General features: G+C 46.8%; 1 protein-coding gene across 2 annotated transcripts in view; it reads right to left on the bottom strand.

Annotated features, from left to right (window-relative positions):
- GATA4 (GATA binding protein 4) overlaps positions 1-20,669 on the bottom strand; it is a 49,616-nt gene extending 28,947 nt beyond the window's left edge. For both annotated transcript variants that reach the window (XM_027087975.1, XM_027087974.1), the window contains exon 1: positions 19,850-20,669. In XM_027087975.1, coding sequence (XP_026943776.1) covers positions 19,850-20,465 — 616 coding nt within the window. In that variant the 5' untranslated portion in view covers positions 20,466-20,669. The remainder of the gene's footprint in view (positions 1-19,849) is intronic.
- Positions 20,670-21,680: the final 1,011 nt, after the last annotated feature.

The following is a 21,680-nucleotide window of genomic DNA, read 5'->3' as shown; positions in this document are numbered from 1 at the left end:
ATCTGAGAGGTATGGATCAGCTCTCCAAGTCTTCCCCTTGATGTGGTGTGAATTTCCATTATATTTGAGAGTATTTCTGTAGTTGAGGGAATTTTCCTAGTTTCACTGGAGATGAACTTTTTACTGTATTCTGAGGGTTCTTTTCATCTGATTTATCAGTATTCAGGGAGGAAGGGGAGAAGGCATACTTTACTCTGCTATCTTCCCCAGAAAGTCTCTACCCGCTTCTTCACTGTTTTTTGCGGTACGCAGGCCTCTCTCTGTTGTGGCCTCTCCTGTTGCGGAGCACAGGCTCCGGACGCGCAGGCTCAGCGGCCATGGCTCACGGGCCCAGCCGCTCCGCAGCATGTGGGATCTTCCCGGACCGGGGCACGAACCCACGTCCCCTGCATCGGCAGGTGGACTCTCAACCACTGCGCCACCAGGGAAGCCCCTGCTTCTTCACTGTACAAGCATCCTTCTCACATCCTAGCACCTGCTCTTCCTCTTCCTGTCATGAGCCTTCCTAGACTAACCCGATGCTTCCATGGGTTTATTCGGCAATTTATCACATTGATCTTCAATTGCCTGTTCGTGTCCTTGTCTTGGAGTGTCATTTACATCTCTTGGTATGACTTCATTCTTCTCTTCCAAACTATATTTTGTTCCTAAACCAAGTTATAAACACATGGAGATCAGGGTATAATTTATACCTTGTTTATTGGGTTAGTTTTATTTTCTTTCTCCTTTTTTCACTCTAGTCTCAGAACTCTGAGGCCAAGCAGACATTTACAAATTACATATAAAGATGTGGAGTTTCTCCACACTGGGGGCCGCACAGCGCCAGCTCTCAGCCCTTCTTTCTCCCACCTGAAGCGCAGCAGCTGAATCCCAGCGCTCCTGGACCGTTCTTGATGACAAAGGTCTAGTAGTTCAACCCGTCCTTTTACAACTTTCACAGACTTGGCAGACATCTCAGGAAAAGTGTGAAGCTGCTACAGAAAAGCAATCTTAGAGAACAAGTTCAGAAGAGATAGTACTACCAACTCTTAGATTAATACTGCTTATACCTTTGTGGAGGCAAAGAGTATGCAGTGTTGGGGACTTGCTAAGCTTTTACACCGTCTCTCTTTCTGTTTTTTATTTTTAATAGAGGTAAAATACACACAACATAAAATTACCATTTAACTGTTTTAAGTGTACAGTAGTGTTAAGTATTTTCATATTGTTGTACAACCCATCTCCAGAACTCTTTTCATCTTGCTAAACTGAAACTCTGTGCCCATTAAATAACTACTCCCCTCTCCCCTCAGCCCCTGGCAACCACCATTCTGTCTCTATGACTCTGACCACTCTAGGTCCCTCATGTAAGTGGAATCATGCACAGTTTTTTGGCTTATTTCACTCAGCATAATGTTCTCAAGATTCATCCGTGCTGTAGCCTGTGTCAGAATCCCCACATTGTACATACACACACCATGTTCTGTGTATCCACTCATCTGTCTATGGACACTTGGGTTGCTTCCACCTTTTGGCCACTGTGTCTCTCCCTTTTAAATCAATTATTTATTCATCTTTACAAAACAAACAAACAAACAAAAGCTAAAAATCAGGAACAAATGCAGAGCTGTGCACTGAACAGCCGAATAAATCAGTGAGATCTCGACCACTACGGCTCCGGTTTGCTGGCCCAGCTGGGGAGATTCCTCATGGCAGGGTCTTCCTACGGCTCTGTCTTCCAGAAAGAAACTCAGAGGTAGTAGCAACTTCAGAAAAGCCAAGACAAAAGGAAAATCCTGTGGCGGCAAGATCCCGAGGGAAGGAAGACTGCCCAAGTAGCCCAGCCTCAACAGAGCTGTTCAGGCACATGTGCGGTGGCCTCAGCACACACAATTCCCTGAATCCTCCATGATGATGTTAACCAAGTGGTGCTGGACTTGGACCCCAGGGAAGACCCCACTGAAGCAGCTCAAGGCGGAAGGGGTTCTCATTTACTGTCAGACTCCCAGCGACAGACCCCAGCCGGGCCTCCTCAGGACACATACCCTCCACAGACGCACCACACAACCCTTCTTCCTTTCTAAGTGGTTTCTTCGTTTTTTCTCTTTTGTTCAGCTCTCGCTGGAGGCTGACAACTGGCTCCACCTTCCTCGGAAGGACTTAAAAAAACATTCCAAAGCTATGACAAAAGTCACTCTTCAGGTGTCTTATAAGCCCCATTAGCCTTATGGACATGTGCCCCCCCCCCAGTATATAGAAGAAATTACAGACATTAAGTTGGATATGGGGTCTATGTCCCTAAATGTAGACTAATACTGAGAAAGAAGGCCACTTCGAACAAATACAAAACCCTCATTTAATTCCACCTGGCAACCTAACCTTTCATTAGTGGAGCCAAAAAATCCTGTTTGAAATAATATCTGTTTAATGATAACAGTGAACATTTACTAAGAGGTGACCAGTGACTAACACTTAAGGATGCTTACCGCACGTCAGGTACTATGCATTATGAACATTATTCCAATTACTCACCACGACCCTATGAAGTGGCTTCTATTCAATTTTACGGACGTGAAAAGTGGGGAACACTGCAATGGGTAATAAAGCTGGAGTTTTAAATCGGATGTCTGACTCCAGACTCGCTCCCTCCACCACAAGCCTCTTCCGTCGCCCCGTCATCAGCTACCAAACAGTAAAAAGATGGACGTCCCAACAAGATATATAAGCAAGAGTTGTGACTATGACGAAAACCAGCCCAGCTAACGGGCTCTGCCTTCACCGAGAACAGCTGGTCAGATGGTGCGCTCGGCCAGCTCTCCCTGGCCCGGCAGATCCGTCCTCCTGGTCCTTCTCCACCGCCCCCCGCCGCCCCTTCTGCTTTGTCTTGGGAAAAGGGTCCCCTTTATTAATGCTATTCCTGGAGATGTGTTTACACAGGGCAGGAAACTTAATATCAACATTCCCTGAAGGAGAGTGTCTTGTCACTTCTGTGAAGCACTTCAGGCAGGCAGAGACCAGCCTCCCAAATCAACAGGCACTTATGCCCTTTAAACAGAGTCTGACGGGAGAGTTTGTTTCTACAGAGAATCTCTGAGTTCCTGAGCCCGTTTGTTATGATGAGTTTGAGAGGCGGTTACCCGTATACACAAAACTCTCCCTGGTGCCTTAAGAGGCTCTCTAAGAAGGATCTCAAGGAATCTATTCACAGTGAGGAGGAGGGAAAAGAGTGGATTCGGGCACTCAACGGGTTGGAAAGGACAAACTTGACGAGTGAAATTCTGCAAGTCTCCATACACTGGCAGGGGGAGATGGGCTCCAGGGCCAGAATTCTGATAGGATGTGAAGGCTTGGTGGCGGGGGGCGGGGGGGGGCCTTAGGAAGCCCAAGGGGGCACCATGAGGGCTCAGCAGAGCATCACAGGATCAAAGAACGAGCTCAGGTGGGTTTTGCGAGGTGAAAATGGAGGGCACGTAACCGTCGATTTTTTCAGCTTCCTTTCTTAGCTCCTCTTGTCAGGCATCTCTTATCTGTTACCCCTCCCACCTCTGAAGGAGGCCAGCACTGCCCCCCCAAGCCCCCCGTCACTGTCCCCACGACCCTGGGGGCTTTCTCCTGGTCTCATGGCTTCAAACAGAGTGATGATCCCAGACTCCAGACCCGGCTACCTGCCTCCTGGACATCCCACCTGCCTGTCCCTCCCCCATGCCTCTGGCCCACCATGTCCAATACGTTGTCCCACCCCTAGGTGCCCTGTTTCCTTGCTGTTACCTTTGAGGACACATCACTAGAGCCTTCTCTGCTCTCCCCTCTCCCGCCACCTCCTAGGTTTGGGCTGCCTGAGCATGATTCTAACAGCTCTTCAATATCCTCCCCTCCCCACCCCCCAGTCCCACCAGATCCCTCTCCCTGTAAAACTGATCATGATGGAGCCATGCTCGTCCCTGGACCCCTCCCCCTCAGGTTCCTTTTACAAGGATGGTTCCCTCCTCCCAGCCAGTCTCAGTGGACCCGGACTGCAGGTATGAATATATGAGCCGGAGGGGCCATATACTTTGTGATGAATTCCTGATTTTATCTTTTCAGATAATGAACGTTTACTTAGTATTTACCATGTAATCGTATCATGGACTCCAAACTGAGTGAGGTATAATTCTTGCCCTGGAAACACTTTCAATCTAGAAGAACTATAATCCAAATAAAAGGACAGCACCATGGAAACGGTGAGAACGCTGGCTGTGTACGATTCTCGGGGATTCTGCCTGTAGGTGAGTCAAAGGCTGCCTGGAGAGACGAGCCCACCCCAGCTCTCTTGCATTCACGACAAGATCCACCTCTGCTCCCTCTTGGCTACCGAGAGGCAGTGTGAACCTGATTTCTTTGATTCTTCCTTGTTTGCTTCTGGTTCTTCCACAGGCAGGTGAGTGAGAAGAAGAGACCAAAGTTGTGTGCATGAAAAAGCCACTGTGGAATGACTAGGGTAGAAGGAAAAATGAGACCATCAGATACCAGGTGGCTTGCCAAGGCGTTTCCTCCCCAGGACAGACAGCAGGCAGCCTGGCCTCTGGAGTTCAGAGCTGAGCTCAGAAGCTCCCACCATCTTGGCCTTGCCATCAAAGGCCAGGACTCTCCAAGCTAAGCAGTAAAACCCAGGGATTCTCTGGAATACAGTAGAATTTGCCCTTCTCTCCACAGGAAAGTAGTCAAATAAGAGCCCGCCAGCTCTCCTTGGCGGCCTCGCTTAGAAGGGCCAGGTATTTTCCGGGCTGTCCCAGCAGTCGGAGGCTACCAGGCAAAGGGGAAGTGATGCCTCTGATTCCCCAGGCCTTAAATGGGAACGTGCGGGTGAGAAATTCTACCTAACAGTTTACTCAACTCCCTATACACAAGTTCCTCCAGACTTTTCCAGTGCAGCAAATCAAGGTACTGGGGGTAAGGGGTGTGTGTTCCTGATGGGGAAGTGGAATCCCAGACAAGGGAAGAAGTGACATTGGCCTGGTCCACACAACAGGTCAGGGATGTGAGGCCTCAAATCCAGGATTCCGACCTCGATCCAGTATCCCCTTTGCTACCGTGTATCCCCTCTTTCTCACCCCCACTCCCACCGGGAGATTATCAGCTAAGTGGAAGGGCAGCGTGGTGGAAGAACAGTTCAGATTCCCAGAGAAGGGAAGCAAACTCAGATGCCACCTCTGGGCCAGCGACTGCGGGATGACCACCCCCAGCCCGTGTAAACTGGGGGATGAGGGGTGCATGGAAGCTGACATACCACTGTCTTCACCCATGCCTTTCCTGCAACAGTCTGGCCTGGTGACGTCTCAGGCCTTTCCTTCCATGTCCTCTGCCATCACTCACTCATTATCCAGGCTAGAGAAAGCCTCTGACAGCCTCTAACTGAACCAGAGGCCTTCTGTCTCCATGCCAGCCTCCCTCCCTCCCTCTCTCTCTTTCCCACACACACACACACACACCTCTGTGTGTATGTATTCCCAATTTATTGCTTCAATTACGTTTGCCTCTATTCATAAAGTCCTAAACTCCTCTACCCGACTTTCGAGGTCCTCCACAACTGGCCCCACTGTGTCAACCCTGCCAGTCCCTAAAGGACAACCAGGCCGCTGGAGCACTGGGAAAAGGTCTAAGATGTGGCGGATGACGTGCCAGATGCCCAAGGTGGTCCTCTGGGGTGCAGCACTGCATCAAGAAGCAGGACGTAGGGCGAGTTGCCGTAAGCAACCAGCTCGTGTAGTTGCAGAGGAGCCCAAAGCCAAGAGCTGGAAACACTGGAGGTAAATCCGAAGCCAAAAGGCAAGGAAGGACCAAAACAGACAGAACAGGTTTCAGTAACTGAGTGTCAAGGTTAGCGTTGGTACTGGTCTCCTCAGACTCTTACGGATGTTATGGCATAAAGCAAACGAGGAATTATGTTGGGGGTTTTGAGGATGAAGATTCTTGGTGTGGATGAGAAGATTTAAAGATGTAAAATGGTGCAGTCGCCATGGAAAACGGCATGGTGGTACCTCCAAACCACACACAATTACCACACGATCCAGCAACTCCACTTCTGGGTATATTCCCAAAAGAAATGAAAGCAGGGACTCGAACAGATATTGGGACACAGGTGTCCAAACAGCACAATTCACAATAGCCAAAAGGCAGAAGCCACCCAAGCGTCCGTGAACAGATGACTGGATAAACAAAATGTGTTCTATCCGTACAACGGAATAGTATTCAGTCTTTAAAAGGCAGGAGATTCTGACACAGGCCACAACATGGATGAATCCTGCGGACAGATGCTAAGTGAAATAATCCAGACACAAAAGGACAAACACTGTATGATTCCACTTACATGAGGTAACTGGAATAGTCAAATTCCTAGAGACGGAAAAGAGAATGGTGGCTGCCAGAGGCTGAGAGGAGGAAATGGATACAGAGTTTCACTGGGGGGGGGGGGGAGACGAAAACGTTCCGGAGACAGATGGTGGTGATGGAGGCACAAAAATGTACATGCACTTAATGCCAACTGAAGTGACACTGAAAAACTTGTTAAAATGGTCAATTTTATGTTGTGTATATTTTACGACAGTTAAAAAAAAAGGATGCATAAAGGGAAGTGAAAGTCTTTCAGTCCTAAATTTGAATTGGAAGTATTAGCATCCACACATGATGTATTTTATCTTATCTTCAGGTGGACGGGGGGAGTATTTCCTAACTCTCTACACGGAATGACTAACCCAACAGCAAAAAGCACAACTAGCGGGGCCAACTCTAAGAGTGGTATCCAAATGCCATTTCTCACTAAAAGGAGTCAGGCTTTCCTGGAGAGATAGCCAAACCCAGGTCTGGGAGGAGAAAATGTATAAGAGCTTGGAACATTTTGTAGTATGGAAAGCAGGAAAGGATCAAACCAAGATTTTGTCAAAAGAACTCAGGAGCCAATTTGGACGAGTTTCCACTGGCAAAAGATGGGACAATGTGAACATCAATCAGGATAATAAGGACATGGGATAACACATCATATCTGTTTAAATCCATGAGTTCTTAATGATACTAAAAAGTTTTTATTTCACTGGTAATCTTGGAAGGATGCTAGGGAACTAATTCACTATTTTGAACACTGAAGAGTAAAGTGAAAGAAGCCAGCATTTATCCTGCCTTTCCTATACAAACTGTATCTCAGGGTAAACAAATATTTGATAAACTAAAAAAAAAATTTTTTTTACTGTTATAGACGTGTATCAGCTAATAAATGAAGGAGTGAGAGCGTTAGAATGTGACCGTTTGCAACCCCTGATGAAATAACAGATCTAGGTAATGACTGTCCATGGCTGCCGAACATTACCTAGCCTATTTTTCCAATCACAGATTTACACGAAAAACAGGGGACAGAGGAACATGTTAAATGAGGGAAATGCAATCAACAAAATCCAGGCTGTGGGAAACCTACAGGAAAAGCCTAGTTTCTTTAGTAAACATATTGCAGGAAAAAGAAGAGAGAGTAAAAGGGGAACTATAGGTTAAAAGAAACTTAAGAGACATAAACAGAGGCAACGTATGGACCTTATTTAGATCCCAATTTGAACAAATTGTTAAAGAAAATTAGACAAATGGGAAATTTGAACACCGATTGGATATTTAATGATATTAAGGAGTGGTGGTTAACTGTATCAGAGTGATACTGGTCCTGTATTTTTTTTTAAAGTGTCCTTATATCTTTTAGGGATACAGACAAGTATTTAGAGATAAAATGATAAGTTGTCTGGAACTTCCTTCAAAATAACCTAGTGTAGGGGAATGGGGGGGGGGGCGGATACAGATGAAATACAGCTGGCCGAGAGTTGACATTTGTTGAAGCTGGGGGATGAGTAGACACTCTCTACTTTTGCATATGATTGAAATTTAACATATTCTTAAAAACTTGTTTAAAAGGCAGGAATTGAACTTAAAAGTCTTAATCTTCACCTCTAACCCTCCTGGGAGGGAGGTGCTGTGGCATCTGGCTTTGCACACCTGCATAAACAGTATTTTCCCCTGTAATTATCTGTATTCCTATTCAGGCCACTCCTGGCCCTTTACACCTCACCTTTACAGGCAGAATCACTGAGAAGAAGAGGGTGGGACCCCACCTCTGAGGTCAGATCAGCCACGGCCCCATCCTTTCCAGGGCAGGGATCTGGTTTGGGAACTAGAATCAGCCTGGATTTCTGCCCCTTCTTCTACCTCAGCCTGGACACAAGCCGCCCAGCCTCACTGTGCCCTACTGCTAGAGCACCCACAGACACACAGCTCCTCCACAGCATCTTCACAGCGTGCCTCTTCCTTTCCATCAGACATCTTTCTCTAAGTGGGAACGGGTGCAGAAATGCAGAGGGAAGGCGGTCATCACCTTGCAGGAGCGAGGCAAACGCAAAACAAACAAGAGCCACTATTTTTAGCCTTTCTACACTATAACCAAAATGACATATCCAAAATGCTACTTGAATCCTGCCCCTCCACTGTCTAAGTCTTCTCTTCCCCAGGCCAAGTCCGAACTCTCCAGATGCCTCTGCCTGCTGCGTGGCCCCCTCACCCCACCCCCCGACACTGCAGAAGGGCCAACTCAAGAGATGTCCTCAGCTTACCATGTCCTTCCTCCCATGCAGCAAACTCCTAATCATCGTTTCAGACTCCCTATAGGAGTCCACTCCTCCAGGAAGCCTGGTATCTGTCGGTTTGGCATCCTGGACTCGCGTGGAACCCAGATTTACCCCTCTATAGCCCTCCATATACTCAGACTCTCACAATTTTTTTACCTCCCCTGCCAGACTGTAGGCTCCTGGGATGCAGAGACCACCTTGTTCGTTTTCGATCTCCAAAGCCTAACGAGTGCTCAGCTCACAGGAAGCAGGAAAAAAATATTTGTTGGCTGGTTGGCTGATGAGGCAAATGATGTGTCTGGTACTGGTGTTTGTAACAGAGCTCTACCCTCTGTGGATCTCCACGGCCGGCGGGGACCTTAGGCACTGAATGGGTTTAGTTAATAACAGAAAAACAAAACCAAAGGAACCACAAACTGAGACCAACTCTGAGGTCACTTAACCCATGGTTTCCCACCGTTGTTTTTACATTTTAGTAGTTAAGTATTTTATAAGAAAAAATAAAATTAGCCCATCAAACTTGAAATTTCACAGATACTATTGCTTAAAATGAGGCAGGTAGCCATGGAAACCTGCTCTACACAGACTGCATGAAGGCAAGTGGATGCCAGGTAAGCTCAGGAAGGTGACATGTTACTATGGTAGCTTTGCTGTAACAGCCAGCATGAACTATTGTCATGGGCACTGCCATCAGACCCTGGATTGATTTGATTTTCTTTCTCCTTCCTTCCTTCCTTCCTTCCCTCCTTCCTCCCTCCCTCCCTCCCTCCCTCCCTCTCTCTCTCTCTCTCTCTCTCTCTCTTTCTCTCTTTCTTTCCTTTCTTCCTTCCTTCCACTGTGGGCCTTAAGGAATCTTAGTTCCCCGACCAGGGATTGAACCTGGGCCCACGGCAGTGAAAGCGTGGAGTCCTAAACACTGGACCGCCAGGGAATTCCCAGACCCCGGATTTTAAATACCCCTTCTCACTATTTCTGTGCCTGGCCTGATTTCTTAACCTTACCAGTGCAGATACTCAAGCTCAGAGGGGCTTCATAAGTTGTCCAAAGTCACACAGCAGGAAGATGAGAGCAGGGGACAGGATCTTGGTGCTGGACTGATACACTTTCACCTCACTGACCTCCCCTTCTAAAAAGTGGGTTGAAAGCTACTTGCTCACGTTTCTCAACAAAGCAGAGCCTCAGAAATCAACACATCCTGCAGCTGGTCACCTCACTTCAAGGGGGCAACCACTTAAAACTTATAAATATGCTGTAGCCTTAACATGGCTAAACATAACATACTGTAAGATTGAAAAGCTATGCTTTTACACACAATGCTCCCATTTGATTGGCTATTTATTATTGGCAGTTCTTTCGGTCAATTGCCCAGTTTTGTTCTATTTAAGAGACCAGTCTTTAGGAGCCAGGCTGGGTCACCAATCTTATGAAAACTTTCTTCAGTGCTGAAATAACTAAACAGTAACTTTTATGACTGTTTAAATATATAGATATACACATGCCTGTATAAGTATGGTAACTAAGAAGTCAAGGATTAATGTCTAACAGTGGTTATCTTTGGATGGTAAGATTACAAATTCTGTGCGTTGGTTTATATGAGTTTTTCATTTCTCCATAGTAAATATACCTGAGTTTAATAAAAGAAAAATAATTAAGTTTTACTGATACTATTTGAAAAAAAAAACTGTTTTTCTGAAGCCATCTTTGACGTGGAAAACATTCTCTTTTTTCAAATAAGCAGTATTTTCCTATTAGGTATACACTGTGAGAACCACGGGTCAAGTTAAGTTCTCTCTATATGCTAGCGAAAGGTTTTATTTGTTGTTTGTTTTCCCCCGCCTACTCAATTTTGATGGGTAACCTGTATTATTGCCTCTCTTTGCCTGGTTTGATTTATGATCCTGGAAGTCAGGTCATTCTCTGCTAGGTCAAAGAAAGAAAGAGAAAAAAAAAAAAAAAGGTTTCCCCACCTAATACCTGATAAAATATCTGAAAAGGTCATTGCAGACCTTGACAGAAACACATACAATTTCAACCCAATCTGATAAAACAGCAACTAGAAAACTTTTATCAGAAGAAAATGTAACTTGCCATTTCCCAGCTCAGTTGACTGAACTTTTTTTTATCTGAAATGACAGACATCATAAGATAGGAAAAGCTGCAGATAAGAAGAGTTGTCTTGAATCAGATCCGATTGTCTGCCTGGGTTCAAACTCCCACACCTGCTCTGAATGTGTCAATGAGAGTCTCTTGGCATGGTCCCGGAGGGGTTTGGAAACATTGCAAAAGTGGTGAACTTTGAGACTCCAGCGTTTATTCTGCGATTATAATTAACCTGCTCACCAGTTGCTATCGATCAATACTGAATGGAGCTGATAAAGTTTGACTGGATTTCTAGAAGTAGAAATGGAGACTTAAACTAGGAAGAAAAAAAGGAAGATTAAAAAAATACTTTAAGGATTTAATTCCATTTTAAGCAGCAAAACTGAATCTGTGACTGACGAATCCCAAAGCCTGCGGCTTAATAATCCTCAAAATTTCCCACCATATTCTGGTGGTAACTCCTTGATGTCTCATCCTCCGAAATAAAGTTCATCTATGATGATTCAACACAGAGTGAAAGACATCCTCATGTTCATTCCATTTGCAGAGGGTGAACCACATGGCATGGCTTACCTGTCTGGATTATATTCCTCCTTTGGCAAAAAAAAAAAAAAAAAATATATATATATATATATATATATATATATATTTAAAGACATGAAGGCAATTTGGGGCTCCTGCAAAGTACTGAAGCCCAGAAAACCAAATTCCCTTCATTCAGATAAGAGGCTTAAATATCCTGGCTCAGTTCTGATTACAGAGTAGCAATAGATAAAACCCTAGGCCCCCTGCCAGAAACGAGAAAGCTTCCACTCATGGCTTCTGTGATCAGCTCAGACCAATTCCATGGGCTCTTCCAGCCTGGGGTTTTATCCACTGTCTTGATCCATGCCCCTATTCTCATCTTCATTAAAAAATATAATCACTGTGATTCCTCTCCTCCTTTCTCAGCTCCGACCTTCGGAGAAAAGGGAATACGGAGAAGACGGTTCTAGTTTCCTTAAGAAAAGGGACTTTTGAGAGAGCCAGACGGCTTTGCTCTTCTTCTGCAGCCAACAGTCCCCCCCAGGGTAAGAAGAATCTTCTAGTTTGGAGGGTCTGAATTCTGGGCAATCTCTCTTTAATTCTCCGCACACCCAAATCAGGATGCTGAAAGGAAGCTTGTGTGAGGCAGGGATTCCTGGCATTGCAAGTTCTGCAGTATCAGAATGAGATGGAGAGACATTGGTGGGAAACAGGAAAACAGAGAAGAGAAACTACACTGGGGAGAGGGAGCAGGTAGTGAGCAGAGTAACAGAAACTCCTGAAGTTTACTTGAGTCCTTCAAACACCACGTACCTTCTGGATCTGAAGAGTGGAGCGCCCTTAAGCTTGGCAAATGCAAAGTGTGGCAAACAGGGAAAAAGCACGGTCCTAGAAGTGGGACTTACCTGGGTTCTAAGCCAGGGCTGTTTACTACCAGCAGGAATTGGGGCAGATTAATCATTCTGACCATCAGCTTCCTCTTCTGCAAAATGGAGATCACAATATCTAATTCTCAAGAAGGACTTAAAAGTTCCTGTTACCTGACAACTTCCTCATTGACCCTCGAGAAAGGATCCAACTTACTTGCATATATGCACAGTACACAATACGTGTGTATATATATATATATATATATATATATATATATTCATATATGGTACAAGATATAGGTTCCTATCCCTAAAAAGTTGAAAGTTGTTAGCTGGTTTCCAAACATGAATGTACCCAAACTTGTAAACTTATTTTGTATAAATTAAAACAGGTCAGAGGTTATTCCTAGTATAACCCCACTCATATTATTTTCCCTTACCTTCTTGAGAAGGAGACAAAAGAGTAGCTCTATAGTAGCCAATAAAACGTTTAAATAATCCTCCCTGGAGTGTGTTACATGAGACCATGTCATGGGCCATAGAAGGTCAATATAACAGAGTGATACTCATTCCCAAGCCTTGAGAGAGCCTTATCAACTGCACCTTATGCAGGACTGGAGGTCAAAGAAGTCACCAGCAGAAAAATACTTTCCGATGTCAAAAAGGCCCCTTCAAGATCTTAAAACAGCAGCATCCCTGGACCTGCAAGAATTGCCCACTTCTAGAGCAAGGCAATGGGAAAACCTGCGGTCCTTCCTCTTTCTTATGCAAACAGAAGCAGCAACGTTTGCAGCTCTACATTCAGTACAACTCAAAGGTCTTAAAACGACAGGTTGAAAAGAATTGGCTAAAAGACTTACCTTGCCTCGGGAGAAGGTACTGTGGTTTTCTAACACAATCCCATCACTGTCCTAGGTTAGTGGTTTTCCATTCTGGCCCCAAAATAACCTGAGGGAGAAGTACCCACACCAGGAAGGGTCACCAGTGTATGTGCCCACGAGGGGATCTTAGGAAGTCACGTCAGTGGGGTTGGGTTCGGGGAGGGGGGCGACATCTGACAACTGTGGACGGAGATCTTGCTCCCAGAAGGCATTACTGAGAGTAGGATAAGGGTTTTTTGACCCCTAGGTAAAGGAATCTCCTGTTGGATAAGCAAAAATCAAAAGCCGAATTCAGTAACTAACAATTTATGTTTTAAAGTACTCTTCCTGTACATCCATAAACTCTAAATATAGAACTCTATTTTTTTTTAAAAAGGCGGGAGACTTTCAGGAAGTTAATTCATGAATACTATGTCTTTTTAAAAATTTAATTGGTCTAATGTTTTTTTAATTGGTAATATAGTCACATGGTCAAAATTAAAAAGGTTCCATTTGTACACCCACGTCCACAGCAGCACTATTCACAAGTCAAGAGGAGGAAACAACTCAAGTGTCCATGACGGATGAATAAACAAAATGTAGTACACACATACAATGGAACATTATTCAGCATTAAAAAGGAAGAAGTCATATCACAGGCTACAACATGGATGAACCTGGAGGACATTATGCTAAGTGAAATTAGGCAGTCACAAAGAGATGAGTGCGGTATGATTTCCACTTACATGAGGGATCTAAAGTAGTCACATTCATAGAGACAGATCTGAAGTAGTCAGATTGGGCTTCCCTGGTGGTGCAGCGGTTAAGAATCCACCTGCCAGTGCAGGGGACACAGGCTCGAGCCCTGCTCTGGGAAGATCCCACATGCCGCAGAGCAACTAAGCCCGTGCGCCACAACTACTGAGCCTGCACTCTAGAGCCCGTGAGCCACAGCTACTGAGTCCACGCACCACAACTACTGAAGCCCGCGCGCCTAGAGCCCGTGCTCCGCTACAAGAGAAGCCACCGCAATGAGAAGCCCGCTCACCACAATGAAGAGTATCCCCCGCTCACCACAACTAGAGAAAAGCCCGCGCGCAGCAACGAAGACCCAACGCAGCCAAAAATAAATGAATAAATAAATTTATTTAAAAAAATAATAGAGTAGTCAGATTCATAGAGACAGAACGGCGGTTACTAAGGGCTGGGGGAGGGTGAAGTTCGGAGTGTTGTTTAATGGGTATAGACTTTCAGTTTTGCAAGACAAAAAAATTCTGAAAATCTGTTTCACAAGAATGTAAACAACAACTTAACACTACTGAACTGTACACTTAAAAATTGTTAAGGCAGTAAAAACAAAACAAAGTAAATCTTAACTTTAACCTCCCTGTATTTTAAATGTATTTTCTTGTTATTTAATGGATTAATAAAGAAGCACAGAAAGGACAATGAAAGCTGGTTAAGGTGGTTAAAAATTCAAAAAGTTCCAAGGCACAGATGGTGAAAGTCCTTTTCTCACCCTTTCCCCTCACCTCTCCAGTTATTCCCGACGGGCAATCAATGCTACAGGTTCCTTGTGAATATTTCCAGAGAGAAATTAAATATTTCCAAATGCATATAATCTTTTCTTCTCTTTTTTTACACAAATACAGTGCTACACACACATCCTGCACTTATAAATGTCTTGAAGAGGATACCATACCATTACATAATGAACTTCCTAATTTTTTATGCTGGCAAGATATCATATTGTTTGTACCATGTGAACACAAACACTCCCCTAATAATGCGGATATAGATTATTCACAATTTTGGTTGGAATAATTAGTTCCAACGACACAACAGTGCTGCAACTAACATATGCCCATAGAATATATTCTATATTTGTAGAATAAATTCCTAGAAGTTAAATTTCTAGGTCAAGGGTATCAGCTCTGTAATTTGTCAGATATCACAAACGGCTCTCCATAAAGGTTGTACCAATTTACACTCCCATCCACAGGTATCAGAGTTCCTGTTTCCCCACACCTCGGAGTATGTTTGTTTTCTTAGCTCGTTTAAGTAAAAAAAAAAAAAAAAAAAAAAAATAGGGAGGGATACTGAAGAAAGTGTTATCTAAAGCTGTCTCCTGTGCATCATTTCACCTGAGTGCTTAGAAAGCACCTAACAAATGTGGCTTGACCTTTCAATGGGACACCCCTGGGCAGGTGACAGATCTCACTAGAAGCAGTGACATATCCCTGGCTACGTCCCCCTCCCCAGCCACACACACACCTTCCCCATTTAAATGGTTCTCAGGGCAACACCACAGACCGGCCCCAGCTCTGACTGACCTGCTCAGGGTGGTAACGGAAAAGTTAAACAACTTTGGTTTCTCAAAGACTGACGAATGATTCTCTAGCCAAACAAGCTACCCTACGGCGAGTTGATCTCACAAAGTTCCCTACATAAATGCACTGGCTCTGAAAGCAAGTGGCTTAATTGATAAGCAGTCCCCAAAAGATCCAGAAAACACTTCAGAGTCTTCCACCAACCTATACCATAAACAAACTCTTAGAACACCGTGAATGAGACAAAGCTTTCAAAGAAACCATTTGGCTAACACTGAGTGATATACATGCATTTCTTTGTGTTGTTATTTTTTTTTAATCAACCCTTAAAATGATTCAAAACTGTTGCACTCCTTTGAAATTATAACTGCTTGTTCTTCTATTACACAAAAGAATTGTTATTCCATCATAAACTATATTTTCATAGCTTTTCCAGTAACATCTACCACAATGTTATTTTCTTTAAGGCATAGTCTCATATAATTTCCAGTTTCCTTTTCAGCCTTAAGTATTTACAAGCATTAATTGGTACAAAAGTCAACGTTATTGTGGTGTAACGTACACACAAGAAAACACTCCTATTTTAATAGTATACATCCATGAATTCTGACAAATGGATATGCCTACGTTAACAACCGTGATCGGGATCTCTAAAAGGAGACAGCTATATCATCCCGCCACAGCTAACTCACAGGCACACCAAGGCAGACCCGAGCCCTTGAAATGCAAGAGTCCCCAGCACAGCTCCACTGGCAGATGGCCACACGGTGTCTCCTTAAGCACTTTCAGTGCCCAGGGGTGCATGAATAAGACATAGCCATTCCATTTCAACAGCTACAATCCTGTGTGCAAAAGTGTTCTTCTCAAAACTAATGTCTGCTCACCTAGAGCAACACAAAGTTAAAAGGACATGGACTTTTGCCTTTTAGATATTTATACAGAGACACTCTCTCCCTCTCTTAACCACCCTGGGACTTCTCCAACGGAAACTGCTCCAGTGGTTTCCCAAGGCTTCAGGAACCCTCTCCCATCTGGCTCACGCCTCCCCAGAGCCCTCCGGTGGGTCTCTTCAGCAGCCGTGGTGTGTGGTTTGACCTGGGCAGAGGACTGCAGCAACTCCCTCCTGCATCTCCAGTGAAATATTTGCTCAGTGCCCAGCGTGTGCCAGGCACTTACACATGGGTGAGACTCTGTACCTGGTCTCAGTAAGGTCACATAATTCCATCAGTGCAGCCTAATTCATGAATTCAATGGTTGTGTCAGGGCTCATATTGAACTTGGAATGAATTAAAGTTTATATACATGGCAGTCAAGGCAGAGTCATTCCTTCCACCCTAAGTCCAGAGCTCTACAGAGGCCCCTGTTTGCTTTTATTACTTTGCTTTTTGCCTTATTCCAATAACCAACAAAAGAACTCTGGCAAGATATGAACTATTGTTAATACTAACGTTTAATACTTCATAGAGAAATGAAGGTGGTCTCTTTTTTCTCCTCTTTGAAATTAAAAACAGTTTCTGTGTGAAGAATGAGTTAATCTGTGTGGTTTCACCTATGGTGATAAATACATCATTTAAACAAAGCCAAGCTGGGTTCTATTATTTCATGGTACCAGACAGTGTGACAGTAAATGAGGGCATGCATTTTCTTTCTTTCTTTTTTTTTTTTTCTTTCCAAATTGCAGGTACTTTTCCTGACAAACTTCTATTTACCCTTCAGCACCAACTGCAGACAGCACCACTCAGGTGAAGACTTCCAGATTCCTAGACAGAGGGAGGTACACCTCTGTCTTCTCTCCTCTGCTCTCAGCTCATGGCCATAGCCCATTGCTGGGTCACTCACCCGTCTTCACGCCTGTTTAGGGGGACCAATTATCTCCGTTTGTTGGGGGCCTGTCCTAGGTTTAGCACTAAAAATCCCCAATCCTAAAAAGCCCTCAGTCTTGAGAAAATCAGAAACATTGGTCACTCTGCCATGATAGTGACTATTTACTCAAATAGCCATCATTTACGTGCCCAAGCCAATAACTTCACAAACGTTACCTTATTTTTCTAATTTAAAACAACAGTAAAAGTAGTTACAACCATCCCATTATACAGGAAAAGAGAGGAGACTGAGAGAGGTAAGTACCTTGCCCGAGATCACAGGGGCACCCGAAATTGAATCTAGGTTTGCCTTTGTCATACCACACCCTGTACTGCCATCTTAGGACCCAGTGGCAACTCCCCACAGCAAGCTCTCAATAAACACCACGGACTCAGTAATCACTTGTCATCATCCTTCGATCACTCAGCATCAGTTAACATGTCAGTGATGGTCCTCGATAAAGCTACCAGGCATTAACAGGAGGGTCCATGTGATAGGAGGAACATATAAAAAGCACATGTACATATGCTGCTTTTAACTGGCTTTTATGCAAGTACCACCCGCAGAACATGCTGGAGATCTGAATGCCAACAAACTCAACGTGCCTCCTGTCCCCTCACACAGGTAACGTGGAACCATTCACCACTTGACCACTTAAAACACCTGGCTGTGTACAGAAGAGAAAATCCCACTGCTTGGCCAGACCCCAGGACTGTCTTCAGGTGGGACTTCCTGAAGTAGTGGGACAGAGCACTGCGTGCCAGGAAGACAGGCCACACTTGTCAGCAAGGGGGCCCTCCTTAAAGGTCGGCTTGCCATCTGTTGACACTGGAGTGTGGGAAACACTACTTACTCCAACACCCTCCGGCCTGGTATAGGTTACATTTGAGAATCTAAATACTCACTGTGTGCACTCCTCACACCGTATTATTTTTTTTTTACATTGTTGTGGCTGTAACTCTCATGACCACAAAGAATCCCCCCCCATCTTTGGATGTCAGACTTCTCTTTTTGCCCTAACCAAGCACCAAATTCTCAGTCCAGGATCACAAGGGTTAGGAAGCAACCTCCCCACCCCTCCCCCAAGTTCGAAGAAGTGAAACTGTGTGGACCATTCCTCCCTATTTTAAAATAGGAGTTCTAGAGGGAGCTCTAGAGAGAACTCAAGAGGGTTCTAAGAACGTGGGGCCTGAGGGGCCCACGCCCAGCATGCTCACCTCGAGCTGCCATTGTATGGAGATGCTGCCGAGCTATCTCTCAAGGTCCTCCCGAGGGTCTCCGGAGCCTGGGGAGGGGCGGGCCCTCCTCTCTGGGGGTGCCGTCTGGCTCCCCCGTGACGGGGAGGGGGAAACTGGGAGCCACAGCTCCAAGCCCCGGCGCCACATCCACGGTTATCAGTTTACCTGAGATGTGTATTTGGGCGGACACCCCTGGGGATCTTCCCCAGGCCACCCAGGGTCTGAGGATAAATTAAAAGCTCTTCAAAGCCTGGACCCTTCTCGGAGCCAGCCCAAGACTGGAAACCTGGGAGGAACAGACTTTACTCTTCAAAGTGAGAACAAATGCGAAAGGATTTAGCACTTAGTAGGTAGTCAATAAATGTTAACTTTGTTGCTCAAGTCTGGGCTTCCCCTCCCCTACAAGAGTAGCCTCCATCCAAGCCCGATCCCGCCCCTTCCTGAAATTCCACAGGACCAGAGATCATTTACATTTTGAACTAGCGTTGCCACTTCCTTCTCTCTCAGCCTGAAGCGCCGAAGCCCTTCCTCGGACTTCATTTTGTTCATCTGTAAATGGGAGCAAGGGGCACACGTTTGATGTCCTTCCCAAGGCTGACATTCAAAGAAGCTATTAAAATTGTGCCCATTACGATTGTAATTTCTAACCCCAGCCCTCGGGACCGGACGAGGCTGAACACTTGGACCTGCGGCAAAGTCTCCACTTCAGTCGGGCATTATAAAGATGCACCTCTGGGCTTCCCGCGTTCCCGGACACCGACCTGGAGTGCGCTTCCAACGCAGCCCTGGGCACCTATGCCCCGCCGACCAGCACATGGTCACAGCACGCTCTGGCCCCGAGGCACCCACCTGGCACTGATCCCAGTTCAACCCATCTCCATTGTTAGGGTCCCTCATTTGTTCCCGGTGTGAACTCCCCGACAGCAAAATCTTCTGCCACCCCGAGGGATCCTCCAACTGGCCCGCCAAATGGCCCAGAAGATGTTGGGCCCAAGCCATGTAATCAGTTCCCTGCGGAGGACGCTGAGCAACGGCCGAGAGGAGGCGGGAGCAGAAACCCGGTGCTCCCAGCACTGTGCAGCCGGGTCGCCCGGCGGCCTCCGCAGTCACCTACAGACGGGCGCTGCCCGGGCGCACGTAGACCCAGACACACCCGACGCCCGGGGCCACCCTGCAGTCGTCTCTCCCTTTCAGAAAAGGATCTAGAAGGCAGGCCCGCCCTCACTAAACAGAATCTGGGTTCCGTGGGGCTGTGACCTTCACCGCCGCTACCGCCCGCCCCGGCCGCCAGGTTCTGTCTCCCAGTTTGCTTTCCTTGGAAAAACTCCCGTATCCCCTCTATCCCCTGCCCCCGCCCCCGCATACCTGTGAAAAATTAAATGTCCCAAACAAGGCTCAGGACTACCTCTGTTCCGGCCCCGGACCGCCCGGGGACGCGCGCTCAGCACTCACCGAGATTGGGGTGTCGGGTTGCAGGGTTGGCCCGGCCGGGCAGGCTGTGCAGAACCGGGCTGTCGAAGGGACCGGCGGAGGCCGCGGCGGCCGCGGCCCAGGACGCGCCCACGTCGGCCATGTAGGCGGGGTAGGGGCTGGAGTAGGAGCCCGCGAAGCCGGCTCGCCCGTACTGCTCGCGGCCCGCCAGGCCGGCGCCCGCCGCCCCGCCGCCACTGCTGTAGGCCGCGGCTTCCCGGGCCGCAGCGGCGGCGGCGGCAGCGGCCAGGGACCCGGTGGTGCCCGGGAAGGAGAAGCGCGGCGACACTGGCGGCGGGGTGTAGGCGGCTCCCTCGGCTCCCGCCTGGCTCCAGCCCGGGCTGCCCTGCTGGGTCCCGGGCCCTGCGCCCGACGGCGCGGCCCCTGAGCTGCCGCCCGAGGCGGCCCCGGACACGGTGCCCCCGCCTCCGCCCTGGAGGTAGGACAGGCCGAGCACGGAGGAGGGCACCCGCGGCGTGGGCACGTAAACCGGCGAGGACGCGGCGCCTGCGCCGTGCATGAAGGCGCCCGGGCCGCCCGCCTCGTAGGGGCCCGGAGGGGGGCCGTGGTTGGCGGCCATGGCCAGGCTCTGGTACATCGCCCCGCGCGCTCGCAGCGTCCGAGTCCTCAGGACAAGGAGCAGTGCGGGGAGAGAAAATAATAATACAAAAATAAAAAGACGAATAATGTACAAGTCAGGGGCTGTCACAAAAATGAAGATCAAAAATCAAAGGTTAAAAAAAAAACCACGAATCCTTCAAAAATATATGCGTATTAAATCCAGCATTGAGCCAAAGACAATAGGCTCTGGTTTACTCAGGAAAATCCCAAACTGAATTTGCGGTTGTTCCCGGAGGTGGTGGAGGAGAGGCCGAATCCGCTGCAGGGACTAGAGGTCGCGAAGACGCGGGGTAGCGCCCGGGCGCGGGCACGGGGCTCCAGCCGGGGGCACGCGGCCTGGCCTGTCGCTGCGCGGCACCGCCGTCTTCAGGACACCCCGGCCTGCGGTGCAGGGTGCGGGAGGCTGGCTCCAAGGCCGAGGGCCGGGCTGGCTCCTTTCCTCCGAGATGCAGCCGCGTCTAAAGAGGGAATGACAAAGAGGGAAATAAGTTCATCCAGAGATTCCAGAGCCCATTTCCCCTAAACTTGGTTGCTTCTCCCGCCCTGCAAACAAAATCGCCACTCTCGGGGGCCCAGCTTCGGAGGCCACCCGGCTCCGCGGGAAGCTATTCTGCAGAGGCCGTGGGGTCCGGCTGCCTGAGGGAAGCCTCGGGGAGGGGCGATTTAGAGACCCGGGACTTCCCAGTTATTGGACATGAAATTACTGGTTATGATCACGCTCATTTTTTTTTGTATTGCTTGTCAAGAAGGACTTTAATTTTACCCTATTTCTAGCATATTCTTGTCACAGTATTTTAAAAGTCCAAGGGTTTCCGGTTTCCGCACAGAACCTAAACCTAAGAAATCTCGCCCCATCTCCTCTGTCCCCCCACCTATCCCCAACTGATCCTGGCCATGAAAGAACTTTAGATTGCCCATGGAAGACAAGGACAAACTTTATAAAAACCAGCAGCCTAAGAAATTTTTGTTTGCAATCTTTTTTTTTTTTTTTAACTAGAGGCAGAGTCTAAATATTTATAAGTGAGCACAGTGTCTGCTAAATCTCGGTGAAAAAGTTTGTGGAACCTCTTATCCATACGCTATATCACGTGGACATCAAATTAGACAAGATACACGTTTCTCGCAAATAGTTTTATTTTGGAGATTTTGCAGACTGGATATTAAGAAAAGTAAGAGGAATGTACAAAGTCAC

This window comes from Aethalodelphis obliquidens, unplaced genomic scaffold (assembly GCF_003676395.1).
Source record: "Aethalodelphis obliquidens isolate GAN/ISIS:26980383/991018 unplaced genomic scaffold, ASM367639v1 scaffold61, whole genome shotgun sequence".
Lineage (NCBI taxonomy): Eukaryota > Metazoa > Chordata > Mammalia > Artiodactyla > Delphinidae > Aethalodelphis > Aethalodelphis obliquidens.
Note: the sequence above shows the minus strand (reverse complement) of the source record. Positions and strands in the feature narration are given on the sequence as shown.